The 25,098-nt window shown below is 40.3% G+C and overlaps 1 protein-coding gene across 9 annotated transcripts in view; it reads right to left on the reverse strand.

Moving 5' to 3' along the window:
* The window catches only part of rapgef1b (Rap guanine nucleotide exchange factor (GEF) 1b), a 191,563-nt gene that overhangs the window by 153,186 nt on the left and 13,279 nt on the right, over positions 1-25,098 (reverse strand). Inside the window, exon 1 of one of the 9 annotated variants that reach the window (XM_078226329.1) lies at positions 22,029-22,243. The exons of the other annotated variants lie outside the window; for them this stretch is intronic. Coding sequence (XP_078082455.1) covers positions 22,029-22,041 — 13 coding nt within the window. The 5' untranslated portion in view covers positions 22,042-22,243. Of the gene's footprint in view, positions 1-22,028; positions 22,244-25,098 lie in introns of those variants that run through there. 9 annotated transcript variants of the gene reach the window in all.

The following is a 25,098-nucleotide window of genomic DNA, read 5'->3' on the forward strand; positions in this document are numbered from 1 at the left end:
GATTCAGAGCAGGTCACACATTGGCCCTGTTCCAAACAAGTTTGATTTGGAGCACCTACATGTTTTGCTTTTTGTTTAAGTGTATATTTAAAGGCAGCCTTGTACAAACCATAGCAAAGTGTATTTAACAAAGACCTTGAAAGTCAACAAAAAGTCCTACTATGCAGAGAAGTTTTCAGCATCACGCACCAATACTGCAGTAAGCCCTAAACTGTGCACCAGCAACAAATAAGAATGCAAAGAAACTCTATCAGTAATGTTTCCCTGCTGCATCCTCGAGATTCAACTAGGGGACAGTCGGACAAACGTCAGTTGCTTCTTGAAACCAGGCCTACAACTATTCTGGTTAAGCTTTTGGGAAATTAATTTCAATCAAGTGGAGACTGTCGCCAGATGACCAAAAAACATCTCACCAACCAGGTCCTGTCCTTTCAACTCTCATGGCCAAAATCCCAGGGGAGGACAAAGAAAATGCTTAAAATCACTCAGAAGTTCACTGTGAATTGTGGTGGCGTTGAACTTAATGACTGGGAGGGGCAAGCTGACAATTATTCAGCATAGTGACAACTTAGCCATCAAGTTGCATCATGCTTCAAGTCCCAACACCTTAATGATGGGGCAGAGTGGAAGCAGAGAAGGAAAGAAAAGGAAGTAAATTCTGAACTTTGGAGCCCACTGCCTCATAGGTCAACCCATATGCCCAAAGATCTGCAGTTCATGAATTGTTCTGTTCAGTTACAAGGTGACCCATGGCAGAAATTCGCAACCCTGAGTAAATGTCATCCTTGAATCAAGGGCAGATAAGAAGCATATGTATTGCTATCCTGCAGCCAAAACCAGATCTAAAACCAAAGTAACGTTTTTCCTCCTGGTTCTTGTTGGCTGTAACTATAACAAAATGGAACTAAACTAGACAGTCACGGGTTCACTGTGGTACAGGTGGTGGTCTTTCGGCCCATCAAGCTCCCTGTAGAGCAATCCAGTCATTGACATTCCCCCACTCTATCCCCATAGCCCTGAAAGTTCATTTCCCTCAAGTGCCCATCCAATTTCCTTTTGAAATAATTGACTGTCTCCATTTCTACCACTCCAGTAGACAGTAAGGTCCAGTTCATCACTATGCACTATGTAAAATGTTTTTCTTTGCATCTGCCCCACTTCCAGAGATTTGAGGACATAAGTTTGGTTGATATTTTATGGAGAATTGGCTGCATTGTTGGAGACACTGCCTTTAATTTGAAACATTAAACAATCTCATCTGTTCATTCAGATGGTCTTTTAAGTTCGGGGAAGTTACCCGCATCCTGGCCAATATTTATCCCTCAATGTATGAGAGATTTTCACAAGTTGTAGACTTTGATAATAAGTAAAGGAATGAATCATGAAACGCTTTATAAATGTAAAAATAAAATAAGCCCATCTTACCAATACTCAACAAATATCAGTAATTTTTTGGCAGAACTAGTTGAAGTTGATAACTTCTAAAACAAGGAGGAAAAGTTCTAGTGTCAAATATACTGAGGCAAATGAAATATCTCTGGCACAGTGGCAAGACCAAACATGAGGAGTTCAGCTTCAGCTTAGGTGGTTATAGTTTCAAGCTTTGTCTACTGTGCCAATGCGCATTAGTTAAAAATGCTTACAATGCCAGTTTTCCCACAAGCATTCTTTCAGTCCGTGAAGGCCAATTTAGTACCAAATTTGAAAGCCAGCGTTTCCTGGGTAACAAAACATGTTTAACTGTACACAACTGAGAACAGCACATAAGTCATTGAACAATGCAGTCACTCCATGATAGCAAAACAAAAACTGAGGGGATTATAGTCCCGAAAACATTTCATGCTATCTCATAATTTATCTATTTTTTTACTATAATTTATTTAGAAGTGTTGTACTTTGCTTCATCATACTTTCACATGGAAAGTAGTGTATATGCTCAGATCTCACCAATTTAATTCTGGTAATTAGTTCTAACAAGAAAAGCTCTCAGCCAAAAGACCTGTACTCCTGCACAAAGTTTATTTCTGTAGTTCAATTTTAAGCATGTTAACTTTTCATTGAGCACAAAGCTGCAGGTTTGAATCCAAATTGAATCACTAAATTAGACGAATAGGCTTAACGTTGAAAAATCAACATAACTAATGTCATGCCACTAGGTTCACAACTGTAATATTAGTCTACATTTGCAGATATTTAAATATTTGTCCTTGTATTAGACCTGCAGATGCATCAAAGCTCTATAAATGCCACAGGTGGACAGTGGCTTATTGAAGGATATAATGACTCAATGCTGAATACACATGTGCAGAGTAGTGTGTAATTTTCCACAAGCCATTAACTTAAGTGATCTCATATCCTTCCTCTTCCCATTTTAGAAAGGCCTGATGGATTCAACGGTATGCATGCTCAGATCCTCAAATTACGATTGTTTTAGCACTCCATTCAGACTTGAGATTCAATAAATTAAAATACCAAAAAATGCTAATTGTAAGCTTTTGTTCAGAGAAATATACACCATCATAGATATGAACCAGAAATTTAGAGAGATTGCTTCCATTGAGATCTGTTTTAAAAGTATTTAAATCATTAAGATAAACTTTTGTTGTAGTGTCTACATTGAGAGCTAATGCCAGGTTATTTGTTTTAAGTAGTCGCCAAAACAACACAGGAAAGGAAATGAAGCAGCAGAGGTAAGTTATAGCTTCTCTCATGTTTCTGTATTATCCATACCTGTTAGAACAAGTTTTCTGACATTGCTAGTTTCACTTAATTTTCAATTCAGTGCACATGGCCATGCCCTTACTGTCATTTCATTAAAATACTCTCAAAATGCACCAAAAATGTCATTCTCACCAACACTGGCTCAGTTGCTGTGGTACTGTCCCTGCAGAAGAGGATTATGCTTCAGGTCAAACTCCAAGGCCTTGTGCTCATTTTCTAGTCTAACACTTCAGTACAACAGAAGGTACGCTGCACTGATTTTTTCAACAAGATATGGAACACAGGAGCGTCTTGACAAATACATGAATAGGCTGGGAATAGAGGGATATGGTCCCCGGAAGGGTAGGGGGTTTTAGTTCAGTCGGACAGCATGGTCGGTGCAGGCTTGGAGGGCCGAAGGGCCTGTTCCTGTTCTGTAATTTTCTTTGCTCCTAGATCCTACTCCAACACACCTAAAAAGAACATATGGTACTATAGGTGGCACTTTGGCACAGTGGTTAGTTAGCACTGCTGCCTGACAGCGCTAAGGACCCTGGTTCAATTCTGGCCTCGGGTAACTGTGTGAAGTTTACACATTATCCTCATGTTTATGTGGGTTTCCTCTGGGTGCTCCGGTTTCCCCTCATTCCAAAGATGTGTGGGTTAGGTGGATTAGCCATGGTAAATTGTCCCTTAGTGTCAGGGAGATTAACAGAGTAAATATGTGGGGTTATAGGTATAGGAACTGGATTGGATTGTCGTCAGTGCAGGCTTGATGGGCCGAATGGGGATAGGGGTTGGGTGTGCATGTCGTCAGTGCAGGCTTGTTGGCCTATTTCTGTACTGTAGGGGTTCTATGAAGATATGTAGGTTAGATGGGAAATGTATGGGGTTACAGGGATAGGGTGGGGCCTGGGTAAGACACTCTTCCAAAAAGTGTTGGTGTGGCCTCATGTACTGTTGGGATTCTTTGATTTTTAGAGCAGGCGAGCTCTTCTAGCACCTTGGCTATTATTTGTCCTTCAAGCAACCCCCCAAAACGTAAACTAGTAACTCATTTTATTGCTGATTTTAGAACCTTGCTGAGCACAAAATGCATTTTCCTAAATCAGTGATCATACTTCAATGATACTTAATTGGCTCTGAAGTGCTTTCGGATGCCCTGACAGCAAGCAAGGAAAGGGAAGGATTTACATCACATATATAATGGAAATGATTTACATAACAGCTCAATTTTTTTTTTAAATGTGGCATTAAAAGATCTCCCAATTATTTAATCTTCAGGGAGGAGAAGTAGTTCAGACTTAGCAACTCCTCATGCATTCAAAAAGCAGACAGACTATTAGTCCAATACGTGCTTTCATATTGCATTAGCTTACCAGGCCTCACTATCTGAACTGAAGTTGCCCCTCCCCAATTATAAAGTGAGTTACTGGTTCATGAATCATGGGACTTACTGCTTTTAGGGATATGGGCAATTCAAAAAAGTGAAACACAACAGAAGAAATCTGCTATTTTTCACCACAAGGCTGAAATAAGCACTTTTTAGTACTTGGTTGTCACTAATACTGAAAGTACGCTGCAATGGGGAAATTGGGAATAGCCACTAAGGCATAAAACAAACTAAAAAAAGTTAACAGTGCCCTAAATAGATTAATGACTAATAGTCTTACCAAGTTCCTATCAAGTATCATGATTGGGACGATCCCAAAGTTTTTATGCCAACTTTCGTTGCTAAAGCAATGATACAAAATCTTGTAAATAATAAATTATAAGTCACTGCAAAGAATGAACAGTTGGTAACACCCAAGGCAAGTGTTCTGACAGCAGAAGCAATCCGAAAAGCAGACAGCAGTAATTACTGCAAACACAAATAAGCACAGATGACACTGTTAACAGTAATCTGCATGATTACTGAACCAGTTATACTTTCTTTTGTAGTTTGATTTTAGACCTGATCAATATACAAAATTCTGCAGGCTTCTGTGGGGTCTAAAATATTCTAAAATCAAATATAACACCAGTGTTACAAAAATTCAATGCAGCATTTCAATTAACTTCCTGCATCATGCAAATCCAAGCTTCAAGAAGTAATTATGATTTCATCAATATGCATGTGGTGATAAAAATAACCAAACAAATCAGTCACAAGACCCCTCCAGACTTTCCCTCGAGAACCTGAATCAGTGTAAATGTGCTGAGAACGTGTCCCGATACAGAGCGAGGAAAGATATAGACTTGCTGACCATTAAATTTGAAACTCAGTGGGTTCTGGGAAATGTTTTTCTACTAGATTAAGTCAAGCATGTTTCAGATTAAACTGTTGCTGCCAACAAACTGGCAAGAGATCCATCTCCAGTAGATTTAATCAGAGAGGTTGCCAGTATATTCAATACTGTCGCTACGCTGTATTGCACTCCCAATGCATCAAAATGAACTGCGCACAAGCCTGTTCTTCAATGTTATGTCATCTATTAATTCATCACCTCAAATTTCTCCAATCCTAATAGAAATAGTAATAGCATAAAAATTCTAGTCACAGTTCAAAAACTTCTCTCTTTACTTCATCCAAGATTGTAGAAGAATAGAATCCCTACACTACAGAAGGAGGCCATTCGGCCCATCGAGCCTGCACAATCCTACCTTATCCCTGTAACCCCACATATTTACCCTGCTAATCTCCCCGAAACTAGGATTAATTTAGCATTGCCAATTCACCTAATTGCACATCTTTGGACTGTGGGAGGAAACCTACGCAGACACGAGGAAAATGTGCAAACTCCACACAGACAGTGACCCAAGCCAGGAATCGAACCCGGGTCCCCGGTGCTGAGAGGCAGCAGTGCTAACCACTGTGCCACCAGATTCTGGAAGAGTCCAGTAGATTGGAAAATAGCCAAATAACACCTCTATTCAAGAAAAGAGGGAGACAGAAAGCAAAAAACCATAGGCCAGTTAGCCTAACATCTGTCATAGGGAAAACGTTAGAATCCATTAAGGAGGCTACAACAGATACTTAAATCATAATAGGATGAGGCAAGTACACATTGTACTCCCAGGTTAACTTTGCCACTGTTCAACCAACAGAAAATTATAGCTCGAGATTTATTGACGATTGTAGATCGAGGAAAACATTTTCACTTGAGAAAACTAGGTCACTCACAAAATAGTTAATACACTTGACATGAATCTGGCTGGCTTCAAGGTAACCAAGTCTAGTTGGTGAAAAAGTATCACAAGCGCTTTGTTATTAAGTCTCCTCTGGCATTGCTCACAATGAGGTGGATAATTGCTGTTTTATAACAGTATAGATTTTTACTATCACATTGGGTATAACATCAGAACCATTATTTACAGCGACTGAAGTCAAATTCCATTTTCTTAATTGCCATTCACGGATTCTGGAAACTTGTGTAATTAAATTCCACATTTCTGATCATTATCTTGTGAAAACTACAAATACCTTGGTTTTACTTTGTAGATGAGTCAATCATCCATGGTGTTGTACATGGAGCCAAAACCAATTTTTCTGGTGAGGACGTGTTAGAAAGCAAGGTATAACTGAACCAGGGAATGCACATTTAATTCAGTACTCATTCTAAAGTCAGACATTGTTATTTTTATATTTCCCTTGTAAATGTTTATGAATATTAATAACAGAAATAGCCTGTGTAAACTCATCAGGCTGTAGTTACACCCTCTTGTCTATGCTTCAACTAGCTGTAAAGTTTAATCTTACACGATCACAAGCAATTTTCGTAAGAGTAGTAGATAAGCTTTATATTTAATTTTAATATTGCAAGGGTCAAATGAGATTCCACTGCACTCTGATAGTACTGGACGATTGCATAGTTTGGTAAAACTGGGGTCAGATTCCCAGAGTTGATCAGTAATGACACGGAGCTGTTTGTTTAGCTTTAGGAGTAGGGTGTTCGGTACTTTGATCTAAAGTTCTGCAAAACTATAGAAAAAAGTGGGTTAAGCACAAATGGGGGATAAATCTGAGATTTGACTCACTGGTAATTACAAAAGCAAAATACTGTATATGCTGGAAATCTGAAACAAAAATAGATGATGATTGAACAGATCAGCATTTCGGCAGAGCAAAACAGAGTTAACATTTCAGGTCAACGATTTTTCTTAAGAAAGAAAAAACATCAGATATCTAACAGGTTTTAAGCAAGAGGCAGGAAAAGTACAAAGGAAAGGACCATCATAGATTGGAAGGCAGGAGAGATTAAATGATGCAAGACAAAAGGAGGAGATGATGAAGGGACAAGAATAGAAAGCAAAGATAGGTCTAGAGGATAAAAGCAAAATACTGTGGATGCTGGAATCAAACAGATATTATAGGGTTAAATATCGCATGTTGCTGTGAGTTGAATTCGAAATGACAAGCTTAAGACATCTGTGATTAACAAGATTCCAGACTCCAACTGCAATCAAGGTTCAAGGACAGCCTCGCTGGATACATCTAAGTGACTGCAAACGGTGGACACCAACATCCACTAATAAATCATGAAGTTTATCTGCACCGTCTTCAGCCTTTCAGCTATTTTCCTGGCACAAGGACAACTGGAACAGCGGAAAGGAAGCCTGAAAGATGGACTGACTAATGGACAATTTCACTTTAACACCTTTTTGTAGATGTCTTATGAGTATGCTGTAAAGTTTAATGTAAGCAGGTGTTGGGTCTGCTCACACATACCAGCACAGGCCAAAGAGGGGATCCCCTGTTCCCTATTCCTCTCAAAACTAAGGAAATGATAGAGTGGATTTTGTATCAAAACGGGACTAAGGCCAGAATAAGAAAAGGGGCCTGGACCACGGGAGGAAATTGGCTAATTGACATCAGCAGTGATGTCTCTACAATGAAGCAGGGGGGTGTACTTTATCGACCTTTAAGAAACATTACCAGCCCAACTATAATAGGTCAGACTCTCCACCCCACTTTGTTGCAAACAAAGGGGATCCATCTGCCTGATGAGGAACGGAACCAAATCCGTTGGCTGTAGCTACTGCATTAAACAGTTTAATGTCACCAGTCCCAGTAGTAGTATGGTAAAGCTAAGGCCTAAAGTCCATTGCCCTACGGCCAAATCATTTTGGACTACTGTGGGGGCTCCATTCCAACTCGACCCAGTTCTATTAAACGACATGGTAGCGTACAATGACACCTATTTTGTCTGTGGAGATAACGCCTATCCTTGGGCTTCCCTGGGACTGGTCTGGATCTTGCTATCTAGCATATGTGGTCCCCTATGTCCGACATTATGACTCCCTACATCTCCACCCCAAGATACACCTGTTGAGATCTAAACGGGCCATAACCGAAGCTGAACGATTTTGGATGATAGCCTTTCCTGCCTATGGGACAGCAAAGGTGGCTCGAGAGCTGATCAGTATGGCATCTGCTCTTGAGAAAATAGCTAATGATACTGCGGATAGATTAAAGGATGTGAGCACCGCTATCTCCGAAGTTTCAGCTGAAGTCATAGCCATGCGGGCAGTGGCACTCCAAAATCGAATGGCTTCAGATTACTTGTTGGCGGCTACCGGAGGCACCTGCGCCCTAATAGGCTCTGAGTGCTATACATACATTCCAGACTCCTCCGACAATATCACTGATTTAGCTGAGCATATTAAAAAGACGGCTGACAAAATTAGAACCAAGTGGCAGAACTTTAAGGACTACAATCCCCCTGGCTGGTGGCCCTTTGGTAACCTCTTTGGGGACTGGGGAGGAATGCTAATGCATTTGGGAATCATTATTCTGGTGGTTTGCTTATTACTGCTCTCGCTACAATGTGTTTGTCGATGCCTGGCCTATAGCAGGGCCCAAGCTCCTCTCTAAAGGTTTAAATTATCATGAAATGATAAAAGGAGGGAATGGGATATTATGGGGTTAAATATCGCATGCTGCTGTGAGTTGAATTCGAAATAAGCTTAAGACATCTGTGATTAACGAGATTATCCATTAACAGTTCTCTTTCTTTCAACATAACCATATTACGACCTTAGATGTAGTTAACCTGGCTAGAACAAAGGGTGTCTTGTGATCAGCTATATTGTATCAAACCGCATGTGATTATGAGAATTGTAAAAATACATAAAGGGGGACTGTCCCATTATTCAGCGCACCTTTGCTACCTGACTCCCAGCACTGAGTGGAGGTTACATAGCAAAGGCTTGCCAGCTTGCATATGTAAGACGAATAAAGAACTTTCGAATCGGACAGCGGTTGGTGTTTTGCCTTTGTATCAAGGACGGAAGAGTCTCACGAAAACGAACATAATAAAACAAACCGAAAATGCTGAAAATCTCAGCAGATCAAACAGCATCTGTGGAGAGAGAATAGAGCTAACATTGCGAGTCTGGATGAATCTTCTTCACAGCTGTTTGCCCAACTCGCACACCATTCATCCCATGTAGAGAGTGTATGCTGGATCAGATGGCCAATGAACGGAAGTCTCTACAGAAAGGTCTGCAAAAATTCTGTGTATGAGGCTGTCAATGAAGTGAACAGCCTAGACAGTCTAGGACCAGAGGAGATGTAAATAAGAACAGAAGAATCATCACAAATAGCTGCCATTTGAAAAACGAGACAGAGATTATGATTTGAAATTCTGGAACTTAACATTGAGTCATGGGTAGATTCCAATTCGGGGATGCGGTAGCACTCATTTGTGGCTTTTAATTGGCCTTTGTAAACATCAGTTCCTACATCTTTGACTATGACAGCTGCAAGAAAATCTAAGAATTACATTAATTATTGTGTTTTGCTAGTTAGACTCATGGTAAGAGTCTGTTGATAATTCATAGAATAAAATCCCTACAGTGCAGAAGAGGACATTCAATCCATCGGGTCTGCACTAACTCTCTGACAGAGAACCTTACCTAGGCCCTCGGCCCCATCCTATCCCGTCACCCCACATATTTTCCATGGCTAATCCATCTAACCTACACATTTTGGGACACTAAGGGTAATTTAGCATGGCCAATCCATCTAACCTGCACTTCTTTGGACTGTAGATTCTAATCAGTATTCTGTAACTTGAATTTTTGTGTCTCTGTGTACTGTTTGAGAGCACTTTCCACTCCATCTGACGAAGGAGCAGCGCTCCAAAAGCTAATGGTATTTGCTACCAAATAAACCTGTTGGACTTTAACCTGGTGTTGTGAGACTTCTTACTGTGTTCACCCCAGTCCAACGCCGGCATCTCCACATCTGTAGATGGGAACCAGAGCACCCAGAGGAAACCCACACAGACACGGAGAATATGTGCAAACCCCACACAGACGGTTACCCAAGGCTGGAATCAAACCCAGAATCCCTCGCACTGTGAGGTAGTAATGCTAACCATGGTGCTACCATGTTTTTTTTACTGTTTTATTTATTTGTTCATGGAATGTCAGCATTGCTAGCAGGGCAAGCATTTATTGCCCATCCATAATTGCCCTCAAGAAGGTAGTGAGTCTCCTCCTTGACCACCCCAGTCTGTGTGGCACACTTACATTGCTATTATTGATATGGTTCAGGTCAGAAACTCCAAAATATGGAGCCTGTCTGGATCATAAGTTTTGCATCTTGTATTTGGCTAGGATAAACATCAGCAATGATTCAAATGACCCACTAGGGAACTTTTATTAAACAAAGTTTATTTAAGAATATAGTTAACATGTACAGTAAGAAAAATAGTAAGAACTCTCATCAGTTAAAAACAAGAAACAAAACTACAATGTATAACCCTCAACAAATATATCTAATGTGTTCCAATCAAAACCAAAACCTTCCATAGACGAAAACCTTTAAACAAGTTCAACACAGCAAAGACTAATGCTCATGTGATATTGGAAATTGAGTCCTTTTGTTGAGATTCACTCAGAACAAGTTAAAGTCAAAACAGATTCTCATAACCCCAGGGAGAGACTCTCTGGTCAAGCTACCTACTGCAGAATCTTTACTGCAGGAAGGTAAGACCTTTCTTTCAGATAGCCAGCAGAATTTTCAAAACAACAGGGAGGGGGAAAACACTTCATTTTAGCTTGTTGTCCCTTCTAAAACTCAACTCTAATTGCAGCCAAACACAAAATGAAACCTTAAACTCACAAAACCCATGACTATCCTCCTAACAATGCAGGATCGTAAAACTAATCCCAGAGTAAACACAAACAACCCCACTTGAGCCACTTAAGTAGCAATGAAAGAACATTTCCAGTCAAGCTGGCAACAATGACATCACTGAAGCTGAGAGATAAGAAACCATTGAAGCTGTGAGAGCAGCTTAAAGGTACACTAACGTCTCAATTATGATAGGTGATATTCTGGTGAAAAATGACTGATCAATGACTGAACATTGCACGGTCAGATCCTAATGAGCATCTATTAAAAGTATTCCTTTGTACAACATATCCACCAATGTGTCTGTGCCAGCTTATCCACCTGACCTTGAAGCAATTCCCTTCAAATTGATTAGAATTACAACATTGTTCTAGGAGCGGAAAGAGGAATATGCAAGTCTAAGTACTTAGACAATTAATAAAACCGTGTACCTTCATGACTGTCTTTTGGATACATGTTGGCTTTTTAAGAAATGATTTCAATTTAGTGGAACTTTACAACACTTCTATATTAAAGGGCCTGTACTTCCTCTGTATATGTGCGACAGGGAGTGGTAATTTACAAAGAAATGTGTGACTTCAAAACCCAAGAACACACATCACTCAGTTGTTTAGTACACATTGCATGCTGTGCAGTTACAATAAAATGTTATACATCGATTCTCGGGTTGTTTGGCAAGATTAATAACTTGAGATAGAATATTTGTAGATCACTGTATTCAAAATTACTTTTCAAATAAGTAATAGAAGGACAAATAAGTAAAGACAAAAAGGAAACGTTAATGGCCTGGAATTTGTGGTCAGCAGTAAAGGAACACCGCTCACCGTTCACTTCGCTGACAACCTTCCCCACACAATTTTTGCAGGCCTTTCAGTAGAGTTCCATTCATTGGGCATCTGATTCAGCAGTGCACCCTCGACATGGGATGAGTGGTGTGCGAGTTGGTCAAACAGTACCGCTTCAACCAACCAGACTAATGAATCTTCACAAAGATATGCGGAGACTAACCCAGAGCGCAAAAGCCAAATACTGCAGTCGCTGGGAATCTGAAATGAATACAAAATATGCTGAGAATGGATCAGGCAACATCAGTGGCAAGAGAAACAGAATTGATCTTTCAGGGTGATGTCCTGAAAGATTAGACCTGAAAGGTTAACTCCGTTTCTCTCTACATAGATGCTGTTTGATCTGCTGGTTTTTTCCAGCATTTTCCATTTTTGTATTCATATAAGTCAGGTCAAAACAAAGGTGGAATTGAGAGGGAGGGAGAGGAAGTAAAATAAAATAAAATTCAACACGAAATTTTGAAGGAGTACACTGCAACTTCCTGTGCTTTGACTGATTGCACTGCTGAATCTACCAGTGAGTACAGCACACCCTGTGGACAAGAAAAACTTGGGTCTCAACTTTTGCATTTCCAATTTAGTTACACTTGGGCAGACTCCAGAAGTTGCTATCTACTTTACGCCAGAATGAAGGTGATGCCAGCAGCCTCACTTCAACATGGATTGCAGTGGCTCAAGGCAGCAGCGCCAGCCAACTCACCAGTTCACTAAGTTGAGAGGGAGAAATTATGCCAAAGAGAATTATAGTAGTTGAGTATTCAAGATTTTTAAAATCAAGTTATTAAAACTTTTGATAATATCAAAAATACAAGCCCTGTATGTATTTTTTCATATCCTCCAGACGAAAGGGATTTCTAAACGAGTTTTTGCCCCATCTTGGAATTTAATACTCAAGCATGATAGTATTTCAACAACATTCTAACACCAAGCATAGAATGGAAAAAGAAAATCTCAGATTTATAGACCACAAAAACGTTTCTAATAAAACCGAATGGCCGTGTCCTTTGTGAAAGAGATAATTATTGTAAGTATGAATATGAGGAAAAATACAATTAAAACATCACAGCTTGTGCAAGAGTGTATGTTTTTGTACTTTAATCAAAAAACTGTTTTAAAAATGCAAAACTCGTCATCACTTCTATTTCGTAAAGCAACTAGGTGCTTCAAATACATTTGGATAAACAACAACTTTTCAGTTTTAAAATAACGTATTCTATAGAGATGTTCAATTCTAAGACTCATTTGATCTAGGCCTCAGGGTGGCTGCAACACGTTGTAATTACTTCTCCATACCCCTGGAGACTCTGCTACTCATCCAACAGGCAGCTGGTGACTTTTCTACTGATCAATTAGTTTATTAGTTTGGCAACCTTTCCTAGAGTGAAAAACTTTGATGTCATGAAGCCATTTCATACTTGCATAGCTGCCATCTACTATTAACTTACAGATCAAAAACAATTTGCACCTGTTTGCATTTTTACACCCAATTACAATCAGTTCTCTACTTTAAGCCTACAATGAGTGGTTTTCTCATTCCACCCCGGCTCCAAACGTGTCATTCTACATGCTGTTCTTCTTTAATATGTCCTTGTGTTGAAATCATTCTCATTTCCAACTGACATTCCACAACCTCAAAACTGTGAAACTTGCTGCTTCCCTCAGGTCTTGCTTGTCTTCCTAACCTTCAAGATTTTAAATAGTCACCTAACTTCTACTGACACCAGTTTCAAAACTGATCAAATCTTCTGATAGGTATGGAATCACCTTGTTTAACAGTCTCCTTATCAAACTACTGAAAGCTACACCTGCAGAATTTTGCTCGGCTTATAAATTTCATTGGGACACCACACTTGGCAAAGTTCGGAGAGAGAAGAAGATTGAACTCCAATGTGCTGCTAAACATCTAAACTAACACAACTCACTAGTACAGAGCAGGACAAGGTTCCAGAGGACTGCCCAGCAAGGATCACTCAAACCATTTGGAATCGGTTACCAGCTTTATCTGGTCCTTTTTGGAAGAACCCCAGCCCTATTGACAAGGCTCCATTAGTGCACAAGGCTGAATGATCAAGCATCAATGTCCGGGGGTACTGCATTATTACTACTTCAAGTGCAAGGAGATGCAATTTACCTCCACTCACCAGAGGACATGTCTGACAAGCATAGATTTGAATTCTTCGCTAGATGAATGGTTGGTCCCTTGAGTTCCTTGCTAGTGGCCTATAGAACACAAAGTGAGGGCAGCACCTGCCCACAACATGGGCATGTACTACATTCCATTAAATGGTAGCAGTGTACAACCAAAACAGCATTGCAAATATAGCAGCACCAAGGTCTGGATAGATGAGCATGCATTCGCATACCTGGATTCCAGCTGTTGCCTCATCTCACTGTCCCCTCAGAAAACAATATCAGTTTCCACATTATTAAATTGTGCAATATAAAATAATTTATTTCAGCAGGACATATATAGGCATTGAACTTTTTTTGAAAACACTTCCAAAGCAGAAGACACTGGTTTACGCAGCTATGTTGTATTTGCAAAAGGCACAGTTTTTATGGAGACAGAGAGGTTGCGTGATCCAGTTCTGGGTTGTAAAATATTTGGAATTGGAATAGTCAGAGAGACTGCAACAGGAGCAAAACCCTTACCCCATCTCTTTTCTGAAACCTCTCTCAAAGCGGAACTGTTTGTGATTTGCAAAACCCACTAGGAGACTCATTGCTACAAACCAGAGTTCTCAAAAGGAGAATTCCCAATCAAGAAGCCACAACTGCAAATCAACTACTCCATTATGGAAAGGAACCCTTCAGCTGTAAACAAGCCTCAGGACCACCCACAAATATTTTTTGATGTTACCTGGCCAAGTTTTGTTTTAAAAGAGCTGATACTCTGCAGAGTTTTGTCTGTGCATGTTTCGAGGGGATATGTTTGTGTCGTTTTTGCATTAGTGGGGAGTTGGACATATTTGTACATTTTAAACCTTTAATAATTTCTGTATCTTTACTGGAGGTATAAGTTTTTGCAATAAAACAACTCTATGAGCCTAGCTGGCTTATTTCTTGCACCAAGCTATACATAGTTAAACTATCACCTCCTCTTTAAATTCAAATCTTGTTATAACTAACTCAGGAGTAGGACAAAGGGTTAGTTCACCCGTTAACTTGGTCATTACATTATACAGGCCATGAACACAGCTCACCATTGCCTCCCTCAGTATCTTTAAATTATCCGGCATCCAGTAGACCTCAGTTAAATATTGGGGAACAGAAAGCCATTGTCTTCAATCCCCGGTACTATGGGCTTTATCCTTCTCCCTGACAACAGCCTGATGCTGGACCAGACTGGTAGCATTATTTGACTCGAAGTTGAGCTTCTAAGCAGATATTGACATCAAGACATTAATACCTTTTCTATAACCTTTCCCAAATCTATCCCTGCCTCAGCTCATCTGAAAACAGCCAAGTACTGGAAAAATTCAGAAGGTCTGGCAGCATCTGTGGAGAGGGAAACAGAGTGAACATTTCAAGTCCAATATGATTCTTATTTGGAACTGAATAGGGGTAGAATCCTTCTTCAGTTCTAAAGGTTCACCTCTAATGCGAGGCATTGAAATGGATAGAGGTGGATGAAGTGATATGAACTCTGGGAGTTCAGCTCTTTTGTCAATGCTTGGGCCAAAGCTGTAATTAGATCTGGAGTAGAGTGGTCCTGGTGGAACCCCTGGCCCCGTATATCCCCTTAAATGTATGCAAAATATCCCATGGCAATATCCAAAGAGGGGCAGGGGAGTTCAGCTGGGTCCAGGCCAATATTTACCCCTCATGCAATCATCAAAACAGATTACCTGGTTATCGTATTAATGTTGTGGGATGATACAGCATACAAACTGGTGGCTGCATTTCCTACATTATGCAGTGACAATACTTCAAAGACTATGAAATACTTTGGGATGTCCTTAGGTTATAAGAATCTACCTATCTAGTGGAGTGGAAGCCAAGCAATGCAAGTGGTCTGACCTTGGACTGCTTAGCAGTGTTATAGGATGTAAATGAGGAAACTAGTTGAACTCAGCACCATCCACTTTCACAAAGACTGATTTATGAGAAATAGAACTGAGAAAAATTTAGTCAAACCGCCCCATAATAAAGCAAGGCTTTACTATGCGCTCATAACATAATGAAACATTTCCTAATGCATAGCTACCACAAGCAGAAACAGAATGTACAATACGATGAGACAGGAGAGAAGGGAAGGTAATGCCACAATCTCAGATTCGGTTTACATCCATAAACTTCACAACTGAATTTTCATATTTCAGTCTACCATTCAAAATCACATTGTATTAGTAACTTGTTAACAATATTTGGCAAGCATTTAATGAATTAGCTAGGAATTAGTGTACAAATAGCCCAAGTATGGAACATTTTCAAATTTTCGGTTTGCAGTGAAATGCAATTTCTGCATTTTACATACAAGACAGAATGTCTCTCAGAACGGAACCAAAGCACCCAAGTCAATGATCCTATTCGGAGCAGTGCAAATCCTAATCTGTTTATCTGCTAAAGCCTGGCTGGTGTAAAGATTAAACTCAAAGCTCTGCAAGCAGTTCAAAACAAAAATTAATTTAGATTTTGTCCAGTAGATGTTAATAGCACATTTCAAGAAATACGCCAGGCTGCTAAATTTAAAAGGGTGTGCCTCTGTTTTGCTAAACTAGCATAGCAGAAGAAAATCTAACAAAAAACTGTATATTATGAGCATCTAAAATAAGAAACACTTAAATTACGAATTGATCATAAAATCTTTTCTAACATTATTAAATATTTTAGGTGTGAAAAACTAATTTGACAGATAAAAAATATCAAATTACATGGGTAAATTGTAGTGTGTTTTCAATATTCTAGCCCAACATATGGCATAATTGGATCCAGAGATCCGAGACCAGTAATGCTTAAAGTTCAATTGTTAAGAGTTAATTTTCTAGCATAACTGGAATGCAGCAACCTTTATGACTTTGCTGCAGCAATTTGCAGTGCCATCTAGTTAAGTTCTTAATGCCACACTTCTAATTCTACAATATCCAATTTTAGAATTTGAGTTTAGTAGAAAACAGGTGTAAGCTGCAACATATTGAGTGGATCCAAGAGGAATTTGACTAACACATGGTGGAAAACAAACAACTCTCAAAACCACCTGTTTAAACTAATATTTGAAAAGAACAGGTTGACAAGTAGATATTAATATGGCCTAAATCGAGGTGGGATAATCTTAAAAGAATTGTTATCCGTCAGACATATTTGCACATTCCAGTCAAGTCAGCTTTAGATTGGTCACCGTGTGATCATCATAGCTCCAAGTACACAACTTCAATTCACAAAGTACATTCCCTCAAAGAGCAATCTTTAATCCATTCATCTTAATACTCTGATTAACACTGTCGAAATCTATTCAAAACATTGTGCAGTGCGTTTTGACTTGCAGCCTATACTGAAAAAAGGCTACCTCAAATGTCTTTATAAGGCCAACTAGTACACATTAGTGTTCCTAAAGTAAATGAATAAAGGATGCACAATGAGATTTGGGAAGCAATTTATATGAATAACCCTTAGGTTCACAAATAATGATCACCTGTGAGGTTAAAGCTAAGGGATCATAGGATGATACGCATTACAAATGAAAAAGAAAATATTAAATCCAAGCTATGTTGACAGAGATTGTACACTGGTTCGGGCGTATGGGAGTCCAAAAATGCGAAGGCACAAATTTTGAAGCCAGCAATGAACTAACAGTGGTCGCCATTTATTGCGTTTAGACTTGCCCACAGATTTTCTATGGGCTTTTAAACAGTGATTTGTGGAGAGCTAAAACTGCATGGTACCCTCCTACAGAAATCTGGAACCTGGGTGGACATGCAATAAGTCAAACTCAAACAGATGTAAAAATCCTTACCGAGATGTACAGAATCTAAACCAGGAAATGTACACTGGAATAGTTAATTCAATTTAAAATAATGAGCAAAAAGGGAGAGAAAGAATTGAGATAAGAGGCAGTGTGATTTAAATTTAAAAGGATATTGATCACAACATTAAAAATTCACTTGCACTGGAATGGGCAAGTCTTAACTTTTGCTAGCCTGTTCAATAACTAACTAGTGGAAAGTACAAATTCTCACACTTCATACATTTCAATGTCAAGATTTTCAAGTAGCAAACTTTTGGAACAGCAGGGTAACTTGGACAGCAACTTCCAGATTTCCACATTCAATTGCATACGCACAAGCATTGAAGTTGGTTCTAAATGACTCCTTCACAATGCTCAGCCTTGTTGGTCTCACTCCGGACCATTTTAAACTTTGCAACAAAATTGCAGGGTATGAGACACACTGAATGAAGTGTATTCAATGTGGGCCTGTCCGAGGCATCTCTATCAAACTACAAGAAGAAGAGCGGGAGAGGAGAGATAACTATGTCCCAGAGGTTTCCGCTCTGGATCAGGAGATGATTGAGGTGGACCCAGATATCATAGAACATAGAAAGCCACAGCACAAACAGGCCCTTCGGCCCACAAGTTGCGCCGATCACATCCCCACCTCTAGGCCTATCTATAGCCCTCAATCCCATTAAATCCCATGTACTCATCCAGAAGTCTCTTAAAAGACCCCAACGAGTTTGCCTCCACCACCACCGACGTCAGCCGATTCCACTCACCCACCACCCTCTGAGTGAAAAACTTACCCCTGACATCTCCTCTGTACCTACCCCCCAGCACCTTAAACCTGTGTCCTCTCGTAGCAACCATTTCAGCCCTTGGAAATAGCCTCTGAGAGTCTACCCTATCCAGACCTCTCAACATCTTGTAAACCTCTATCAGGTCACCTCTCATCCTTCGTCTCTCCAGGGAGAAGAGACCAAGCTCCCTCAACCTATCCTCATAAGGCATGCCCCCCAATCCAGGCAACATCCTTGTAAATCTCCTCTGCACCCTTTCAATGGCTTCAACATCTTTCCTGTAATGAGGTGACCAGAACTGTGCGCAGTACTCCAAGTGGGGTCTAACCAATATCAAGGAGATGCTGAAACTGCTGGACTTGTGCAGCTTGTTCAATCTGCACGTCATACAACCTTCGGTAGAAATGGCCTTCAGGATGCCAAGAATCTAAAATTATTTGTACTACAATGTTCTCTCATTAGGAAAAGACAAAAAAAAACCTCTGGACCATTGGTTCCTCCTGCAGTTGCTAGGCTTCAGTGAAGGGAAAGAGAGGAGAACAAAATAAATATTGTATTGGGAGGGCCAGTGCTGGAACTGCAATACAAATAGACAAAACCTATGTACTTCACACATGCTGATCAACAGCCATGTCTAATTTTAAAAGTTGTGTGCGTCATAAAATACGGGTGTGTCTTTTAGTTTGTGTAAACACATTATTATGCGATATCAAGCTTCGCGGTTTTGGATGCTAAACTTTATACTCATTAACCATTGTTAAACAATTTGCTCCTTGTATGTACTCTGGTACTTCATGTGAATATTAAAGTGCTTACTACATATTTCTCATTTTGAAAGAAATTATTGGCATTTTTAAGAGAACGTTCCACAAATTCATTGGCTGTGTAGTACTTTGGAATGACACGAAATACAGTTACTATTATTCATGCTGACAATGCAGCATCAAAATGTCCTGCTACGCAGTGACATTGGTAGAGCAAATGTTGCCTTGGATACAGGTAGAACTATTCTGCTCTTTGTTGAAAATTGTTGTGGAATCTTTTCCACCCACCAGAAAGGGCTGACAGGGCTCTCTCATCCAGATGATGGCAACTTCGATAGTGCAGCTTTCCCTCAGTATTGGACCAAAGTCAGAGTAAGTTACGTGCTCAAGGATAAGACGGCACTTGAACCACAAGCTTCTGATTCAAAAAGGCAAGAATTATCAACACTGAACCAAAGCTAACATGGCACCTTCCTCCAACCTCACCCTACATTTTCAAAAGCCATCAGTTTTCAGTCTAAACAAGAGACCTACTTAGCCGGCAGCAGCTGCCCTTCAATTTGAGGATGACATCTACTCTGGGGTGCGAGTTTGTGCCATTGGTCTTCACATGAATTAACATGCCGAATCATGACTCTCAGATCTTTGGGTACGTAGAGCACAAGGTCCCACTAGACCACCCCAGATATAGTGGTATCTGGAGTGCAGGATTTGCTTCCTTTACTTTTTTTTCTCTGCCTAGTTATCAAGACGTAAAGCACAATGCAGTTTGATGGACAGGTTGTTGCCATTTTAGATGACCAGCAGCAAGTTCCTTCCAGTCATTGATGTTAGTGCCGCCACACCTCAAGGAGTTGAATGGCTCAAGAGAGTCTCTCCCGCCAGGTCAAGGTGACCATTTGAAAGTTGACAAACTTAGTGATTTTATACAGAAACAAAAATGATCAAATGGAATGAGATTTCCTTTAAAGTTAAGTCCCTAACAGGAGGTAGTTCTCATTTAAAAATTTACATTATGCTGTAAAATTTAATTTGCTCTCCATCAAATTACTCACCATAAACAGCTTCACTCCTCCTACACCTTACTTTGGGACTTACAAGAGGTGCTAAACAGAGAAATACAGCAGAATGGAAGTAATGCAACAAGCATATTATCAAACAACTGGCTAAGTATAGCAAATCAAAAAGGTAATTAGCAGAGGTGAAAAAACACAAGTCCTAGAATGCAAATGATTGAATATTGCCTCACCGTAATACCATTTAAAACATTCAAAAGCAAGATGTCATAGTAGAAGATTCTTCCAGTAATTTTGACATGGGAACCATCTACTCCCAATTGGTAAAGAGAAAGAAAACTGAGTCATAACAAAAGATCTGGCAACCCAAATGTTACGTCTGCAGCTCACACTTCTGGCTCAAGGCTGGATTACCTTACACGCACACTCCCATTTTGACTCTGGTGAATTTCCAGTTCAATTCTCAGTCTCAAACTTTGACTGCAAATTTGCTTCCTTTAGGCTTCAGATGTCATGTTTCTTCCAAAATGGAAGAGGAGAGAGAAAAAGAGTTAAGGAAAAGGGGGAGAAATGAAAAGGAGAGATAAAGTTTGTTTTAATCTTCCCTCTGAAAACATTTTATTGCATGATCCCAGCACATGAGATTTGCTGGCAACCTGTTTCTAGGTTGCTTTGATGAAGATTTTCCCTCGCTGGGGCAATCTCTAGCTTCTCAATGCCACAAGTAGAGATTTATACGAGGCCTCATTACTGCTATTGACTCAACACTTGGGGCGTTGCTCACACCCCAAAATAAATTTATGCGTTCATTAAAACCAGGTGCTGGATAGACCCTTTTACTTTTATGACCAGTACATTTTGCAGTAAATTGAGCATGCAAAACAACATCTGCCAAGTGCATGGCAAAATGCATCAGCAAATCATGATAATGCACTTCTATCTTTACAAAAAGGAAAAATCTAGACAATTTATCCAGGTTGCTTTGGAGAACGTTCACTCATTGCACGTCCCAATTTAGCTAGTTTGCCTTCAGACGATTTGTTTTCTGTACTATGTTAGTATAATATTTTCACAGTCCCTGTGGGCAATACAGGAATTAAAGTTCAAAGCAAAATATTAATGACATTTTCACAGTTATAGAAAAAAAAATTCACAAATGCAATGGTTAAGCATTTTCCTCTTTCCAAGGTGGTTGCAACATTGAACAATTCCTGTAGTAGATAGAACACTCGGGTTCAAATACAAGCCATTTAAAAAAGGTGCTTTCCAAATGCATATTTATTAGTATCCAGGAAGAACCTCGTCACAATATTACCAACAGGAATGTCAATAAAAGAATCATAGAATCCCTACAGTGCAGAAGGTAGCCATTTGGCCCATCGAGCCTGCACCGATAACAATCCTATCCAGGCCCTATCCCCGTAACTCCACATATTTACCCCACTAATCCCCCTGACACCAAGGGTCAATGTAACATGGTCAAATCAACCTGGCCCGAATATCTTTGGACTGTGGGAGGAAACCAAAGCACCCAGAGGAAACCCATGCAGACAAGGGGAGAACATGCAAACATCACACAGACAGTCACCCAAGGCCGGAATTGAACCCAGGTCCCTGGCGCTGAGGCACAACAGTTCTGACCATTGTGCCACCATGCTGCCCCAAGGATGAAAAGATATATATAAAATGAATATCTTTACATCTACCATGCTAAATCATAACCATGATAAAAAGGATAGGAAACTTGGTTTCAACAATTGCAATCAGGCATTATAATTATAAAAATATTCAAATTCCTGTTGGAAAGAGCAGAATCTCTATTTTTACCATAAGCATACTATTCATTTACCTGTTTCAACCATCAGTAAATCTGTCCAGTTTATAGCTGGAACTGGAGCGCGATAGATATTCAACTATTTTCTGGAAGCACTCTCTGTAAACAGCACTGTGGATGTACCTACACCACGTAGGCTGTAGCAGTTCAAGAAGATGGCTCATCACCACCTTCTCCAGGGAAATTAGGGACGAGCAACAAATGCTGGCCTGACCAGCAATGTCCACATCCTGTAAAGTTAAAAAGATGGAATGATCATGTGACACCACGTTTTACATTGCAGGGAGCCAGTGTAAATTGCCAACATATCTATGTTCCACTCCGGAGATTGATTGACATCGCTAGATATTGGGCAGGCAATGGCATTTGTTGGGGACATGGGACATTGAGTGATGCTGAATCCAAGGAAATACCAAAACAAAAACAAATGTAACAAACTCTAAAAACTGTCCTTTCCAAAATTCCCAGTACACAAAATTTAAACAGGATAAATAAATGACTCAGAATATAAACACAAATGGGATGAATTTGACTGGAAATCGGAGATGAACTTGTGTGACAGGACATTTACTGGCATATGTAAATGTTGTCACTAAAGAAAAAAGCTGCCAATTTTTATAATTGGGCTGTCAAGCAGCTAATATTTTAGTGGTGAAATGTAGGTTTGTCACAATTGGCTAAGTTTGGTTCTGCCATTGTAGGACACAAACTCACATTGACATCATATCACTTTTAAGAACTTTATTGAGGAAAAGTGCAGAAGTGTGACGTTAACTCTGGAAGATGCACTAGCTCCTTCAGGAACTCCTGAATTCAAGTCTCAAAAACTACCTTACGTTTTGATTTGATTTGTCACATGTACTAGTATATCGTGAAAAGTATTGCTTCTTGCACACTATGCAAAGTATACTGTACATGGAGATGGAAAGGAGAGTGCAGAATGTAGTGTTACAGTCATAGCTAGGGTGGAGACAAAGATCAACTTAATACAAGGTAGGTCCATTCAAAAGTCAGATGGCAGCAGGGAAGCTGCTGCTCTTGAGTCGGTTGGCACGTGACCTCAGACTTTTGTATCTTTTTCCTGACAGAAGGTGGAAGTGTGTGTGTCTGGAGTGCGCGGAGTCCTTGATAATGCTGGCCACTTTTCCATGGCAGCGGGAAGTATAGACGGAGTCAGTGAATGGGAGGCTGGTTTGCATAATGGACGGGTTTATATGCATTCATTTACAAAATGTAAGTTTTCTTTTAAGAACTATTAGAAACAAGGTTTTACTTTTTGTGTCAATATCCAAGTGAGTTTTGAAAAGCATTAAATTTTATATAAATCAGCTCTTCAGACTTACTGATTTTGATCATATATTTAGGGATGCTTGCACCTCTTCCACACAGGTTAGGATACAAGAAATAAGTGGTTAGTTGACAAGTAACTTTTCATGTAATTCGCTTTCTCTCTCCCATTCCTTTACACTTTCCACCCTTGCACCAGATAAGCCACTCCTGATCACTGCATCCTGATTCTATTTATTCTATGATGGGACGTGGGCATCACTGGCTAGGTCAGCATTTTCCGCCCATCCTAACTGCAGTCGAGAGGACCATTTTGCCTTTTAAACAACTGTGGCCCGTGTGCTGTAGGTATTTCCACAGTGCTCCTAGGAATGGAGTTCTGGGAATTTGACTCAACGACCGTGAAGGAGCAGCAGTACAGTTCCAAGCCAGGATGGTTTGAGGCTTGGAGGGGAATTTGGAGGTGGTGGTATTCTTAGTCATCTGCGGTCTTTGTCCTTCTCGGTGGTAGAGGTCACAGATTTGGAAGGTGCTGTCAAAAGAGGCTTGATGAGCTGCTGCAGTGCACACAGAGCCTATGGCTGTGCATCAGTGGTGGAGGGGGTATATGTTTAAGGTGATGGATGAGGCTGTTTTGTCTTGGATAGTGCTGAGCTTCGAGTGTTGTTCAATATGCACTCATCCAGGCAAGTGAGAGACTATTCCATCACACAGCTTACTCATGCCTTGTGGTTGGTGAACAGATTTTGGAATTTGGGGGCGAGTTACTCAATAACACAGGATTCCCAACCTCTGATCTGCTCTCGCATCCCTAGAGCCATGGTATTTATGCTTTTCTAGTAATTTACAGGATATGGGAGTCGCTGGCAAGGCCAGCATTTATTGCCCTTCCTTAGTTACCCTTCAGACAGTGGTAGTGAGCTGCTTCCCTGAACTGCTGCATTCCCTGAGATGTAAGTGCACCCACACTGCTAATGGTCCCATTCAGTTTTAGGTCAATGGGTACCACCCAGGATGTTGATGGTGGGGGATTCAGCATTTAACATCTTGGGAAGATAGTTAGATTCTGTCTCATTGGAGAAGGTAATTGCCTGGAACTTGTGTGGCACAAATGTTACTTGCCACTTCTCACCACAAGCCTGGTGTCCACATCTTGCTGCATATGGATACAGACTGGTTCAGTATCTGAATAAGAAGTCTTACAATGCCAGGTTAAAGTCCAACAGGTTTATTTGGAATCACGAGCTTTCAGAGCACTGCTCCTTCATCAGGTGACTGGAAGGAGCAGTGATCTGAAAGCTCGTGATTCCAAATAAACCTGTTGGACTTTAACCTGGTGTTGTGAGACGTCTTACTGTGCCCAACCCAATCCAACGCCGGCATCTTCACATGAGTATGAGAGTCAAGAGTGACACTGAACACTGCAATCATCAGCAAACATCCCCATTTCAGACCTTATGATGGAGGGAAAGTCATTGATGAAGCAGCTGAAGATGGTTGGTCCTCAGACAATACCCTAGGAAATGACTGTAGCAATGCCCTGGGGCTGAGATGATTGACCTCCAAAAACCACAACCTCCTTCCTGTGTTCAGTAGGACTCCAACCAATGGGGTTTTCCCCCCAATTCCCAACTTCAGTTTTGCAGGGGCTCCTTGATGCCATTCCTCACCTCGAGTTTCTAGACAGGGCCTTCAAAACGATGCAATCCCTCAAACCTCCTAGATTTTCCTCTTACCATTTACCAGCATTAAAAATCCATTCCTGGCTGTACACAAACAACACTTCTGCTTTACAGTC

Source organism: Mustelus asterias, chromosome 13 (assembly GCF_964213995.1).
Source record: "Mustelus asterias chromosome 13, sMusAst1.hap1.1, whole genome shotgun sequence".
Lineage (NCBI taxonomy): Eukaryota > Metazoa > Chordata > Chondrichthyes > Carcharhiniformes > Triakidae > Mustelus > Mustelus asterias.